The sequence below is a fragment of the Plectropomus leopardus genome, chromosome 1 (assembly GCF_008729295.1).
Source record: "Plectropomus leopardus isolate mb chromosome 1, YSFRI_Pleo_2.0, whole genome shotgun sequence".
NCBI lineage: Eukaryota > Metazoa > Chordata > Actinopteri > Perciformes > Serranidae > Plectropomus > Plectropomus leopardus.
The window spans coordinates 11,191,886-11,207,126 of record NC_056463.1 but is presented as its reverse complement, the minus strand read 5'-3'; the positions used below and the strand labels follow the sequence as shown (position 1 = coordinate 11,207,126).

Genomic DNA, 15,241 nt, shown 5'->3' with positions numbered 1-15,241 from the left:
ATTACTATATTATTATTATTATTATTATTATTATTATTATTTCGACCAGGCCTTCGAGTTAGTCACTTGGACGTCTGGTAACTTCAGTAAATTCAAGCGAGACACATAACCAAAGTCAGTGGACAGATATCCCTGCGTCTCTGGTTAGCGTCTCATCCAGCTAGATGCTAAAATAGCTAGCGGATGGTGGTTGCTGGTGAGACAACGATTATATTTGCGGCGCTGTGATTGGCTGAAAGAGACACAGCTGTGGAATTTGATTGGCTGAGAGATTCCGTTATTCGTTGCGTTTTTCCCTGCACACAGCTTCCTGTGTCTGAAAGTTTTCCATCCAGTCATTTTATTTTTGTTAAATTATCTAAAAATCATGGGATACAGCTGAGAAAATGCAAAAAGAAATGTTTTTTATCCTTCAAAATTGTGAACATGACTGTATACATTACTAAAACTGAAATAAAAACTAAGTTAAAAAATTACTCATTATGTTTGTGTGTTTTTAATCTTAATATGCAAAGTTACTAGCATATTAAATTATCAAATAAATGCAGTGAAGTCAATACAACATTTTCAAAATACTCAAGTGAAGTACAAGTTCCTCAAAATTATATTTAAAACAGAACACAGTGCAATAAATAAAACAAAATAAAATAAAATACTTTTTCCACGTCTGGCTCTCTGTTTATCTGTGTGCATGAAAAAATCCACTTTGGTCAGATACACTGTTGTTTTTTTCAGATTATTTCCAAAGTGAAAATGACTGGATGGAAAACTTTCAGACACAGGAAGCTGTGTGCAGGGAAAAACGCAACGAATAACGGAATCTCTCAGCCAATCAAATTCCACAGCTGTGTCTCTTTCAGCCAATCACAGCGCCGCAAATATAATCGTTGTCTCACCAGCAACCACCATCCGCTAGCTATTTTAGCATCTAGCTGGATGAGACGCTAACCAGAGACGCAGGGATATCTGTCCACTGACTTTGGTTATGTGTCTCGCTTGAATTTACTGAAGTTACCAGACGTCCAAGTGACTAACTCGAAGGCCTGGTCGAAGGTAAAGAGCCGTGTTTACTCCTCGTGTTTGCTGTAGCTAGCTGGGCGTCGCGGGAGGGGGCGCAACTGACACATAACCGTGTTGTTGATGTTAATATGTAGCTATCTAGCAAGGTTAGCTAACATGAGCTAATGGAAGTTTGTGTGAAAGCATCCTGAACGTGAAACTAACCAGATTTAATATACATTTGGTCACCCTGCTAGCTCGTGTTATCTTCGAAAATAATGCGTCCTTTGTGGGTGTTTCTGATTTATTATTCTGTTAGATGTCACAGAGTTTTTATTTAGGACTGCACACAGGTACAGCCCAGTTTAAGATATTGTTATTTTTTACCCAAATATTAACAATAGATGCACTTTCTATAATTGTGAAGGAGAAACGATTGAGCATGTTTTGTAGATTGTTTTCATGTTACCTCCTTTTGGTCTGATTTTCAAAGGTACTTTGCAAAACTTTTTTAAAGAAGATGTCATACTAAAAAAATCAGATATAATACTCATTTTAAAAAATCCCAACTTCTCAGCTGATGATGTAATTAGATTATTGTTTTAGCCAAAATATGTAAATACAATTATTTGGCTAACATCTTTTATATTTGTAGATATACTGAATTTAAAGTTCACAACATCAACTGAAAATTTTAAATTCTTAATTTTAAATTATCAAAACACATTAGATTAGACATTTCAGTTTAATTCCATCTTTATAGCAGACTCAAAATGTTTTTTGTCTTTATTTTCTTTACATATTATTTATTAAACCATTGAAATTTATTTTTTATTCTGAAATATTGATATAGAAAATATCAAATTTATATATTTTGAATGTGTTAAAGTTTTAGAAAAAAAATCTCTTAGATGTAAGCTACTGAATTAATCTTTATCAACTTGGGAAAATAGTATCCATCATAATATTAACTGTAACATGGCTTCTGATTACTTACTACCAACCATTCTGTCCTCTTACCTTCACTCTCTTTAAATATAAGTTTAGCTCATTTCTACCATGAATAACTTGTAACTGAACTTCCTCCCTCAGATGCAGTTCATGCTGTTGTTCAGCCGGCAGGGAAAGCTGAGGTTACAGAAATGGTACGTGCCTCTCTCTGACAAGGAAAGGAAGAAGATCTCCAGAGACCTGGTCCAGACCATACTGGCCAGGAAGCCCAAGATGTGCAGCTTCTTGGAGTGGCGGGACCTCAAGATTGTGTACAAGAGGTCAGTGATAAGAGACGATATGCGGTACATACAGCAAACACGTGGATAAACATGCAGCAGAGATGCATTTCAAACCTTTTAAAATAATTTTCCTTCTTGTCATCTGCTCAAGGTTTCAGCACTTGAAATTTTTAATCAGGCTTGATTAATGTAATTTAAATTTGTCCATTCAAACCAAATCAGTTATGCAAAAGCTGCTGATCAGTTGCTTATCATGAGATGTTGCAGCTGGTCAAAGTTCATTCCTGCCTATGGGAACAGTAGTTTAAAATACTTTTCTTTTTTTCCAGAGCTCTCACATGCATCTCACTGTCTTTGTCGGCAGATGAAGTTTGCATAGTTGTAGTGGAGATAGTTTAGTTTTGGGATACTCAACTTGCTTTGCCTTGGGGCCACTAGTGAGTAAACAAACATTAATATTTAATATATAAGTAATGACCCTAGACCTTTTTTTTAAACAACAAGCTCTATTTTAATACTTTTTGTGCATGCTGATATCTTATTTACATTCAAAGTACAAAAAGGGCTTAGTGTGAATCAATTTATTGTCATTTTGAATTAGAAAATGGTCTGCAGGCTTCCCAGCACCCTATCATGAGCCCTATAACTTGAGTACCATTAGTTTGATTGATATAACTTGACACAAGTATGGCTCTTTAAAGACATGATAACAGATAGTTGTGTGTGGGGGAGACTGTGCAGATGGAGCTTCTCTGTAGGTGACGACTGTTAAATTTGGTTGAAATCCCTGGGAAAGAATAGGTGAACCTTGAGATTATTATTAAACCTTCAAACATTTCACAACAGGCTCAGTCCGATTTTTGTGGTATAGGTTGGTGTTTCAGAGGATGATCTTAGTAATAGAAAGTGTAAATGTTTGGTGCACTACATCATTTTTGTATCTGTGGTGGCACATTGGGGTGGTGTGAGTCAGTAAATTGTGTTGTCAAGCGCTGAGATTTCTGGCATTTAGATCTCACCTTCTGCTGTGTGATGAAAGCCAAAAGCACCCCCTTTCTAATAACAAGTAACAAACAATGGAGAAGAGTGACTCAGACATGTTGTGAGTGCCTGATGTACTGGACGTGACTTCTGAATCACAAAAATGCAAGACACATTTTCACGTTTTCAATATCATAAACACAAAACTAATAATCAAAACAAACAACATAACAGCCAGGACACTATATCACAATGATACACCTGTTCACACAATTTAATATTTCTGCAATATGGCTGAAAATTCCCTATGATTACTATTACCTTTTTTTCAGTTTTCAGTCATCAGTAAAACCGTGATTAATAACTGCTCTTTGTACTGAAAACTGTGGTAATTTTGGTCACTATAATATGTATATGAAATGTTCTCAACCCTGCAAATGCTGCAATAATTCCTTTCTTTGTTAAGATTACAATATTCTACTTCTGTTCAGAGGTAGATTTTATTTTAAGGGAATGGTAAAAGTGGCAGTATTGTTTGAAAACTGGTGGTTTTATTGGTTTAGTAATGGCAAGTTATTAAATAATATAGCCATAAAAGCAGAGTCATAAAACCTTAAATATACACTATTTTTGTTATTATTGAGGAAGTAAACCTGATTTGTTTAGAACGTTTTTTTTACATTATTTATTTATTTTTTTAATTTACAGGTAACTTATCTACATTGTAAAGTAATTTTTTGGTTTTAATGTGACTTTTAAGGATTCGGAAGAGCACCAAATACTTGCATATTGTAACATTTCCCTGTAAACGACCAGCTGTAGTGTGACTGCTGTTCTCCTTCAGTATACATTAGCAGACCTAACCTATTACTACCTGTGGTAATAAGACCAATACACTGATATGATGCATTTCTGCTGGAGGAACAAAACTAATATCTGTAGACCTCACTGTCTTGTTAATCTTTTATTTCCTTACTTTATGTTGTAGGTATGCAAGCTTGTATTTCTGCTGTGCAGTCGAGGATCAGGATAATGAGCTGATAACTCTGGAGATCATCCATCGATATGTGGAGCTGCTGGACAAATATTTTGGCAGTGTGAGTCTCTTTTTTTTATAATTGAAATTTTTATTTATTGATTTAGTCAAACATGAACTCAACTTATCCACAGGTCCCTGGTAGCCACACATTCTTAGACACGATAGTAATTTAAAAACCACAGCGGTACAACTAAACACCAAATCATTACAGTGCAGCAAACATATTACATACAAAAAAGCCTGCCCACGACCTGGTAAAGCTTTCAGACTTCATTGTTGACCCTTGCTAAGAATGTCCGTATGACACAATTCCTGACACTGATTCCTTCCATTTTTCAAAATCTGGCGGGAATGTATTTTTCCAAAATCGGAGGCTCACTCGAGCCCTACATTTATCACAACAAAGTCATATTTTGCTACATTTGGCACTTCTGTTTGGTGCCTCATAAGGCATAGCCATGGTGATTTAGGTACAGTCGTACTCAACCACTTCCCTATGTGATCCACAACTTTTTTTACCAAAATGGTTAAACATGTTTACATTCCCAGATTGCATGTAGAAATGTTCCTGTTTCTCTCTGACATTTCCAACATGAATTATTAGCTATTAAACCCATCCTGTGGAGCTTAGAAGGAGTAAAGTAAAACCTATGATTTAATTTGTTCTGAGTAACTTTCCCCCTTGCCTCCTTTATTTATTTCCCCAGAATTTGACACTATTTCAACCATTAGTGTGAGTCTGTTAAACATTGCACATCCAATATGGTTTGTGTTGTTGTGTCCTCACAGGTTTGCGAGTTGGATATTATCTTCAACTTTGAAAAGGCTTACTTTATCCTGGATGAGTTCCTGCTGGGCGGAGAGGCCCAGGAGACGTCCAAGAAAAACGTACTGAAGGCCATCGAGCAGGCTGACCTGCTGCAGGAGGTACGCACAGTCCTTCATCAGCAGATAGTTGAACAGACCAACTCTTGTGTCAGGTACCAGTCTGTTAAACTGCTGATGATTTTCTCAGTTCTTTAATTAAGTGTTTGGTCCGTAAAATCTCAGACAAATGGGGAAAAATGCTCATCCCAGGTTTTTAGAGCCCTAGATGATGTCTTCAAATAACTTGTTTTGCTCAACCAACAGTCCAAACCCAAATATATTCACCTTGCTGTTACTAAACACAAAGAAAAACAGCAAATGTTGACACATGAGAAGCTGGAATCAGCAACTTAATTGCACATATTCTTGAACAATTACTTCAACAACTCATTAGTTATTGAAATTATAGAATAGTTATAGTTTCAACTTTAACTTTTTAGAATTGGCCTAACGCTAAGCCCTACCCTCAAACGGCACGAGCCAATCACATTTCGGGCAGCTGCCTAATGCACACGGACATCCTGCCCGTTGACCTCCAGCATCAAATTTCTGATGCTTTTCCAGCAGAAAATTGTCGTTTTCTTGCGGTTTCATATACATTTATGCAGTTATAAGTTGGTCAAACGTTTCACATGGGATAAATGCGACGCTGATGCGAGGTATCCTGAGAGGCTGGAACATGGAGTGTATTTTATCCGGTCCCTAAACCTCACATAAACAGCGAAGTGTCTCCGCTGGATTAAGCTGTGTGGCAGACCACACAGGCAGCTCAGCGTGAAGAAGATAAACAAGGATGTCTACATTTGTTCTAAGGTAAGGCAACACAGTGCTAGCAAAATTTGCTGCAAAGTGACAAGTATATATAACCTCATACATTATGTTGGCAACATCTTAATGTCACCTTGCATCTTGTCATCTTTTCAACTAAGCAAAGGCTGGTGAAAGCTAATACCGGGGCATAGTGAAGACCGCTTTTTGATGGTTTCTGTGTGAAATATGGAGCTTCTGTCCCCAAAAGTCTGTATAGCATCTTTAGATATGTCTTTGTCACTGACAGCCGCCATTGTTAGACTAGGCAGCGCGTCGATTGTTTGTCCGGGGCTTAGGGACTGGTCAGTTTTTTTTCATTTGGTGATGCTAAAGTTAAACCAGAAGGAAGAGTAGTTCTACGATGTTGATGTATTGCTTTTTTTCACCTTGCGGTCCTCCACACCTGACGTCACTTGTTTATTTTAAGCCTGCAGCACTAGATTAATACCTCTCTCTCCCTTGTGTCAGTATGCGAAAGCAATTCCCATCCTGCATGCTTGCGTTTCTGTCCAGCTGTAGTCTTTTTCAGTCAACAGAATCGGTGCTCAGTGATTTATTTTTAGCAAAGCACGCAGTATTGTTGTTGTAAGAGCTCTCCTGACTGTGCAGGCCTTTTGAAGGTTTGGATCACTGGAAAGGCCTCCTGTTCTCTGTCACATATTCAGTAACTCTCAATTATGACTTATACTCTGAATAATAATTAGGAGGGGTGCTAAAAAATGAAAGTACAAAGAAAATTTCTTTTCTTCATCTGCAGGAGGCCGAGGCACCACGGAGCGTTTTAGAAGAAATCGGGCTGACATAAATGATCACGCTGCTGCCCCGCAGGTCGTGTTTCCAGATGCAGATCTGGCAACCTCCATGTCTCTCTCCTGTCTTCTCCTGTTCACTGTGTCAGTGTTGTATGTATATAATCACCATCTCTGTACTGTATTACTCTGTACTGTACTATCCAGTAATGTCCTTTTAATGTGGTGCCAACTGTGGTTTTAATGTGTCTCCTATGTACAATCTCCCTCACTGTATTCTGCAGTACTATTAGCATACTTCACACACTGAACTTCTTAAAACTCTACAGAGTACAATGTAGCGACGACATCAAAACTCCAGCATCATATTAAAATCATCCATCATCACTGATTGCAGAGCTGTGTATGCTGTTAGGCTTAAAGAACTTTTTTAAGGTGCTGTTGTAGCGGCAGCCAGTGCTTCGCTTGTATTACCATCACATTTAAATCACTGAGCTGAGCAACTGCTTTCATGAAAATTAATACTCTATTATCTCTGAAAAACCCACATGGTTGTTTAACAAAACTTACAGCTGTTGTGAAGGCATGCCCAAAATCCTTAGAGACTCTTCTGCCAGTTTGGTTGAAAAAAACAGTCTGTCCACCATGCAATTTAGAAAAAAAAAAACAAAAAACATCTTATTTCTCAAATTGACTTTTTCCTAATCCAGGTAGGTGGGAGTGACAGATATCTAAGGCTGCAACTAATGATTATTTTCATAGTCAATAATCTGTTGATTATTTTCTTGACTAATTGTTTTGTGTTTTTTTCAAAGATCATTGGGTATTAATGTTTTGAAAGATAGCTCTGTGACTCAAACGTAATTTGTACATGAGAAGCACCGACAGCGGCTAGTGCTGTTGTGGGAATCACTTACACTTACAATCACACACGGGTAAATTCAACCCTCCACTTAAGTGATATTAAAGCGTTTCCCATGATCAGTGTCTGTGAATATGTTAAGTAGGTTTGTACAAGTTTGTGTTTAGTGATTCCCCTTCAGAAATCAATCATCTCATCTTTACTTTTCAAGACTTAATCATTTACCTTTTGGTCAACATGAGCTGTTTGTTTGTAATCAGTGTCATGTTTGTTAAGATTGTCACCTTGTTGTCTTTATTTTTCCGACGATTGACTTAAATGAAAACATTTGTTTAACATTGGAGCTTGTAACGGCCTCTGGGGGTAAATCTTAGGTCAGTCTCTCCCTTAGTCTTAGGTCAGGAGCAAAGCATAGTGACCCAAATAAAAGAAGCAGTATTTCATGTATTGTGATAGTTTGGCTTAAAGACTAACAAATGACCAAAGAACACTGTGTTTTACTCTCTCTATGGTGTCTATGGAAAGCTAATATGGCAAAAAAGGGATTTAGGACAGCAGCATGTTTGACAAAGAACAAATATGTGGTGGTTATTTGGTCACAATATACCAGTATTATGTAATTATTACAATCGGTTTAAAGACAGGTCTGCCCTTTCTTCATGTCAGAACGTAAGAAGATAAACTGCACATATCAGGATACATCATTAATATTCATCACTGTGGGCTCGTTCACTTGGGATACAGGAAATAAAAAAGCCAACAGTAATGAATCGATGCTCATCCCAGCTGTACGGCAGATTTTTATCTGCATTCTAGAAAGTGTTTTTGTTGAACATTTTAAGTAATTAATTTGAAACAGGTTCACCTTTGATTTGTGCAAAAGAAATCACTTTTTGTATTTGACACTGCCAACACATTGCCAACATTTTTTTCTTATATCTGAAAGTTATTAACAATAAATGTATGAAAGAAAGAAAAAAAACATTTGTTGATCTTTTGTTCTTTTTTTACTAAGCAACAATAACCATGTTCAATAATGAAACATTAACCATTTTCAAAATATTCAAATATGTACATATCTGTGCTAACTTACAGCATCACTGCTTAAAACATCAATTTATGCCTCTGTGTACACAAAATTAAAGGGAGAAGAGCCAGAGCAAATTCACAGATTTTGAAATGTTGGATCTAAAAAAAGCCTCATTTCCACCAAGCAGTCAAGTTCAGTTGAAGTCCTTACACATGAGAATGGTTATTTTTGCTTTTCTGATGTCAAGAGATGTGGATGGTACCAATAGCACTACTCCAGCTGTAACATTTGTTTGTTTGATTGACACATAAGTTAAATATAACTAGAAAATAAAAGTAAGTTTTGCCTCCTTCTCATCTTTATCTCTAGCAGCAGTTATAGGCTAAGGAAAAAATAATCAACTGTGCCGCTCAAAGGCTACCACAGGCAGCTACCAGCAACTTTTTTCAAGCGTTTTCTTGCATATACTCAATGCCTCAGTTGACGCTGTGAATAAATCAACACACTTTAAATGTCAATATAACTTTGACTTTCCTGTTTGTTTTTATTGACTCTCTTAATTGTCATATGCATGGCTCTAAACACTCCAGCCTGTTCTTCTTTAGTGCTGACGATGTTTCGTATCCCCGTTCTGTGGAATTTCAGGGAGGAGCAGATGTTCTTCTGAATTGTCAGTGATGAGTAAACACAGGGAGAGCTGAATGGAGCAGTTACACGGCTGTTACATCAGTCTGCTTACTGTCTGCGGTGGAGATGTACGGAAATCAGATCTAGGATTTAGGTACGTTTGTACGAGTTAGGTACAGTTGTGAGGGTAAGATACTGAAAGTGTTTGGTGGAAATGTGGCTTAAGAGGGACTCATGTCATTACTTCCAGCAGGCTCACTTGGTATTTCTGTGTGTGACTGTTCATCTTTCACCTCGGGACTAAACTTATTGTCAGCACATGAACTTTCATCCAAGTCATTGTTTTGCTGAATGATCTCTGTTTCATTTATCCCCTGACTCAGACTCGCTGCGGTGGGATTCTCCACCGTCTCGTCCTCTGACTCTTCCTCCTTCTCTGACTCTCCAGATGAGCTCATGTCTTCAGGCAAATGGCTTTTCTTCTTATGCTTCTTCTTGCTCTTCTTCTTACTCTTTTTAGATTGTCTGTGGCGGCGGCGTGTGTTAGTCTCCTTTTTATCTGCTTTCTTCAGGCTCCTTTCTCTACTTTTCTCGTTTCTCTCTTTGCTTGGGCTTCTTGACACTTCTCTCGATTTCCTGCGGGTGTCTGTGTCTCTGCTGTCTCTCTCTTCACTTCTATTCCTGTACTTGTGCTCCCTGTCTTTATCTCTACTCCTGTTTCTCGGCCTGTTTTGCTCTCTGTCTCTACTTCTACTCCTCGACCTGTCTCTGCTCCTGCTCAAATACCAGTCTTTCCTCCTGTCACTGTGCCTGGATGACCATTTGTCCTCTCTGTGCTGATGGGAGGCCCTCCTCTCTCTGCTCCTGCTTCTCCGCCTGTCGCTCTCTCGTCTGCTTTGGGACCTCTCAGATCTTGGCGGGCTTTTGCTGCTCTGACGTTGTCTCCACGATCGGTCTCCATATCGCTCTGAATGCCACCCGTCTCTGCGACTCCCCCTGCGGTCCGGTGACAAGTGCAGATCCCTGTCGGCCTCCCAGAATTCATTGCCAGGGTTTCGAAATACATGCAGGAAGTTGCAGTGCTTCCCTTTGGGGCACTTCTGTCTGTCAAACAAGCCTGAGAAGGGAAATACAAACACAACCAGTAAATACACTGAACTGAAGGCTGTCCTCAACAGTCCCCATCCAGGGATCACAGGGCTTCACCTGAGAGGGAGAAACAGATCAAGTGCTCCTGATTTAGAAGGACAGGCCCCTCTCAGGTGGAAACCCTTCAGCCTATCGGAGGCATTAAATACTGTCTACCTCCCATTGTTCAGTCTTTTCCATGACAGCCATGCTGTCTGTGTCCAAGCAAAAAAACAAACAAAAAACAAAAAAAAACCTCTCCTATCAATATGAATAACTCACCACATATAGCATTCTTCCACCGTGTAACAGGGCACATCTCACAATGAAGCTGCCGGCCTGCGTACCACCTCCCGTTGAACCTAATGATGGCCTCTCTACACTGCTCCTCTCTGGACAGTAAATAGACAGATAAGAAGACAAAGTATGGGAGTTTTATTAAAAAATTTAAACATCATACAGTTTATTTATTTGGGAAAAGTCATGGAGCGGTTGTGCGACAGCTTACGTGTCAAACTGAACATAAACATTTCCTCTCAGGTGTTGTTCGTAATTGCAGCTGACCTAAAAACAAAAGAAGCAAAATATGTACTTTTAGTGGTGATGATAATAATAAGGGAATCAGGGTCCACAATCTCCTACTTTGATGACAAGAATCGTGATTCTTTTATACATAACAGATGAAAAAGACCGTTTACAAAGCACTGCTCAACACGTCACGTCTCACACTAGATGCCAATGCTGTTGTGTTACATGCCATGCCATGCCGGCATGCTGTCTAAAAACCACACATTGTGGCGGCATTATTCTTGGGTTTTTTTTTGGTTTTGTATAAAAAAGCAAAGCCGGCGTCATGACGGGTCTTTGTCGAGGCAGTACTGTGGGATCTCTGTGTAAAAAGTGCTGCTGACTGATTTCATGTTACCTTGAACTGCAACACCTTGCCGACACTCTTTAACTCCGGCAGAACGTCATGGTAGAACTCCAGGAAAGACTCCTGCAGCTCCTCCTCGCTGTGCTCCAAACAGGCATCAATATCATAATCATCGCGGCGCGACTGCTCCATGCCAAACGTTGTAAACATACCACGGATCACCATAGTCGGGCTGGATGTGGGATAATTGTGTTTTCGAGAACATCTGGACTCACAGAGACAGAACAGAGGAGAAAACACAAAAATCTGAAGGAAAACGTATTAATGTGCCAGTACATCCATTCAGTTAACACTTAAATAGTAGGATTGTGAATTTAATGTAGCGAATGAGTCAAAAAAGAAACAAATAGTACCTGTCTCCAAATCGACATGACCCAGTCTTCAGGAAGAACGGACAGTTAGCGACATCGCGCTCTGTTCCAAAGTTCTCCGAGTTCTTCGTCACAGGAGCCTCAGGATTCATCCATGGTTCTCCATTTTCCAGCTGGAAATGAGAACACGACCAAAACGAAATATATATACTAGGTAGTTTTACTTTTAAAGGAAAATGAGTTGCTGTGCAAATTATACAGTTAACACCAGAGGGACTTTTAAAAAAGGGATTTGTGTATTTTAATAACACAGATAACATTTCTTGACAGTTTTTTTGCACAGATATCATATTAACTGTAGAGAAGCTAACAAGATTAGCATAGATTTATCTGTGTAACGTGACATTCATGTGTGTTTCTACCTGATTTTCAGCTTCATCCAACATTTTCTGAACGGCCTCCTACAAATGGTGTAAAGACACGGCTGGTGAAAATGTGTAGAGGTCAACATACTGCAGCAGATCTGTTACTGTGTGTTAAGACCACACTCATAAAGACCGGCATTTTCAAAATTTCCAGAGTTTTGGGGATGCAATTTCACAGATTGTTTTCACACAAAGTAAAAGATACATCCTTGCTGTGAGAGCTGAAGGTGCTGTTTGGGTTTTTCTCTTTGTTTGTATCTTAGTTGAGGAGTTGGACAGTTGCTTGTGCCACTAAGTCAAGGAAATATTTTAAGAAAGAACCACGTACAAAGCAAAAACACATTTTACAAAAGAAACACGATAACGGATTATCTTAACCTTCCTTCCCTTTTGGATGGAAAATATAAATAATCGTGATTAGTAGAAGAGGATATATTTCTCTTTGTTTCTATCATCCTGGGGCTCGTTTCACCTCTCTGTCTCGCTTGTCCTGCTGCTTCTTCTCTTTTTGTTCTTGTTCTTTCCTCTGTTGGGCCTCCCATTCCTCCTTTATCCTCCTCTGGGAACACACATACAAAACCACAAAGTCAAAGTCAGTAAATTTTAACTTTTTTGTTGCTTAGGTGTGCACATCAATTAGCCAAAGCCTTAAATGTTTAGATTTTCCCCCAGAATGTGTAAACATTTAATCAGTGTTAGTTCCTTTGGTCCAGGCTAAGTGAGTTGGTCCTTTTACATCTTCAGTAAAGCAGGACAAGACCAAGTCAAGTCTCTGTGTCCTAAACAAACATGCCACACTGATGGTACACTCCTGAATCAGGTAACCCCTGCAGCACTGAACACATAAACATCTGTGAAGCTGCTACAATTACAAAGCGTAAATATGCTTTCAAAACTGTCAAGTTACGCATGCTCCCTGTGATGAACACAAACAGTAGATTACCTCTTCCTCCTCTTTTCTTTTCCTTGCAGCTTCCTCCCTTTCGGCCTTCAGCCTGAATTCCTCCTGGGCAATCCTCTCTCTTTCTAACCACTCTTCATGTAGCCGCAGTCTGAGAAAACAAGTCAGAGACAAATCAAACCCAATGAGGGCTCAACAAAAAAAAAGTACAATCAGTGCTTCCTAAATGTGTAGCTACAGCAGAGTGAGATTATTATTGACCTACCTTTCTTCCTCGGCAGTAGCATTATCCTCATCATCTTCATCATTTATTTCTTCTTCGGGTGTACAACTTTCTCCATTTTCTAAACCTTTAACAGAGCAAATGCAATTAATCTGGCTTTTAGTGCAGCTACAAGTGTAGAAATGACAAATTATCAACATAACAGCTATCTTACATTCTCTGGCTTGGGCGAGAGCTTGGCGTTTCCGTTTTCGTCTCTCTTTCCTCTGAGCAGCCCTGCGTTGCTTTTGACTACATCGACAAAGATTAAAACAAAAATCAGATCAGAGGAGTAGAGGATCTAGGCTATATGGTTCTAGGTGTAGGTGACATGCAGAAAATCAAATACCACAATATTTTTAACCTATTTCTAGATATTAATGTCGTAGAGTTCACTATTGGTACCTGCACAAGATATACACACTATAAGATTTTGGATAAATAATCATCAGTAATGTGGATATAGTAACAATAATGATAAAGTGTTTTTACAACCTAAGCAAAGCAGAAATTGAATACATAGACGGTGATACAACAACAGAGCGCAAAACAGCCAAACTAGGGTAGAGTTAGGATACAATTAAAACCAGAGGACAAATAATGCAAGATGCAGGACGCACAATGTCGATATAAGATGATAGAAGAAATGGACAAAAAACAACAACAGAACCAATAAAATCAAACCACAAATAAAAGGAAATAAAATATATAAAACACACAATACAAAAGATAAACAAGAGCTATAACAGTCTGGTAAATTCAGAAAATTACGTCTCTTTTCAGTAATGTAGCCCTTAAAAGCAGAAAATGCAACGCTAACATTGATGTTATTGCCAAGCCCTAAACTGTACACCTTAGAAAACTGGTGTAAAGGTACTGTGATCATATAACATTCCGTGTACTATCTATACTGTAATATTGTGTAAAATCACCTGTATGCTAACTATTTTCTCTTAGACTCATAAAAACTTTAACTTTTGGTTTTAAACCTGTAGCGTTGTTAGCTAACGTTAATGCATTGACTTAATAACATTGTAATAGCAATCATAATCTCTTATTATGTTATTTGCGGTCCACTTCTCAGGCTGTATTAAATTGTTAAGCTACCTCATGATACATTGTGATAAAAAGAGAAACACAGACCTTACAACAGGAGCAGACATCGGTGGAGTTTGTGCTGCCATAACAGCTAACGATAGCTAACGCTAACGGTGCTAGGTAGTTAGCATATTGAGCTAACGTTAATCCTAATTATTACTTCAAATCCGTTTGGATAAAAAAAAAAAAAAGTTTTCAATCGGGGTGGTTATTTCTGAAATGGGTCTAGTTTTTGAGTGAAGCGATATAACCGAGTGAGTACTTCAAACTACAAGCGGTATTGTTTTGCAGAGGAAGAGCGTGGGGGAAGAAGTGGAGTGAACACAAAGTTCTTCCGGTTTTAAAAAATCGTCGTTTTTACGTCGTTTTTTTCAGTTTGAGAAATTTAGTGATTGGATATATATTTTTTTGTTCTCGTTTGTGTTCCTTGAAAATATGTAACAACAGCCTGAAAAATACAAAATCAAAAGGGAATAAATGTTCCTTGTAAAGTACAATAATGTGAATCTAGCCTATTTAGGCACTTTTTTTAAATTATAGTGGTTATTTATGTTTTTATTTTTATTTTTATTGTCTTTTACTTCTCGTTTTGCACGATCCCCTTTGCTACTTTAACAATGTAAATTTCCCTGCTCTGGGACCACCATGTGTGTAAAGATCATTTCAATACAGTTACATGTTATTGATACTATAGTGTATATTATCATTGTATACATTAATATATAGATATTTATATTATATATGGGGACTCATAAAGTATTATCTAATCTTGTCATGTCTTAACTGTGTAGTTGGTTTAAATTAAACCAAATGTATTTAAAACTTTTACTTTCCTTTTGCTGTAATACTATTAATGAACAACTTTATTCTAAATAGAGTGAGTGAGCAAATTCCTCTGAAGAAATACAGCGAATAGTGCAAAAAATAAATGAAAAAGGGTTTCTTTTTCAACATTATAAAAAGTCTTAGCAGTTTATATATATTCC

At 38.0% G+C, this 15,241-nt stretch overlaps 2 protein-coding genes across 2 annotated transcripts; one reads left to right on the top strand and one right to left on the bottom strand.

Moving 5' to 3' along the window:
- Nucleotides 1-902: 902 nt before the first annotated feature.
- On the top strand, nt 903-8,714 carry LOC121947387 (AP-1 complex subunit sigma-2-like). Its single transcript, XM_042492424.1, has 5 exons — nt 903-1,053; nt 2,092-2,270; nt 4,201-4,309; nt 5,041-5,178; nt 6,686-8,714. Exons 2-5 carry the CDS (start codon nt 2,092-2,094, stop codon nt 6,731-6,733), a joined length of 474 nt encoding a protein of 157 aa, XP_042348358.1. The 5' UTR covers nt 903-1,053; the 3' UTR covers nt 6,734-8,714.
- A 375-nt stretch (nt 8,715-9,089) lies between these two features.
- zrsr2 (zinc finger (CCCH type), RNA-binding motif and serine/arginine rich 2) lies at nt 9,090-14,434 on the bottom strand. Its single transcript, XM_042492383.1, has 11 exons — nt 14,301-14,434; nt 13,333-13,409; nt 13,161-13,245; nt 12,938-13,046; nt 12,467-12,553; nt 11,992-12,030; nt 11,612-11,742; nt 11,250-11,463; nt 10,833-10,888; nt 10,607-10,716; nt 9,090-10,313 (listed from the first exon to the last, which is right to left on the bottom strand). Exons 1-11 carry the CDS (start codon nt 14,339-14,341, stop codon nt 9,418-9,420), a joined length of 1,845 nt encoding a protein of 614 aa, XP_042348317.1. The 5' UTR covers nt 14,342-14,434; the 3' UTR covers nt 9,090-9,417.
- Between the last annotated feature and the right edge of the window lie 807 nt (nt 14,435-15,241).

Excerpts from the sequence above, each read along its gene's own strand:
- LOC121947387 (XM_042492424.1), top strand. The coding sequence starts at position 2,092 with ATGCAGTTCATGCTGTTGTTCAGCCGGCAGGGAAAGCTGAGGTTACAG. Across the intron at positions 4,310-5,040 it reads TGGACAAATATTTTGGCAGT|GTTTGCGAGTTGGATATTAT; the intron begins GTGAGTCTCTTT and ends GTGTCCTCACAG. Across the intron at positions 5,179-6,685 it reads AGGCTGACCTGCTGCAGGAG|GAGGCCGAGGCACCACGGAG; the intron begins GTACGCACAGTC and ends CTTCATCTGCAG.
- zrsr2 (XM_042492383.1), bottom strand. The coding sequence starts at position 14,341 with ATGGCAGCACAAACTCCACCGATGTCTGCTCCTGTTGTAAG. Across the intron at positions 13,246-13,332 it reads TCTCGCCCAAGCCAGAGAAT|GTTTAGAAAATGGAGAAAGT; the intron begins GTAAGATAGCTG and ends GCTCTGTTAAAG. Across the intron at positions 10,717-10,832 it reads GTTTATGTTCAGTTTGACAC|AGAGGAGCAGTGTAGAGAGG; the intron begins GTAAGCTGTCGC and ends TTTACTGTCCAG.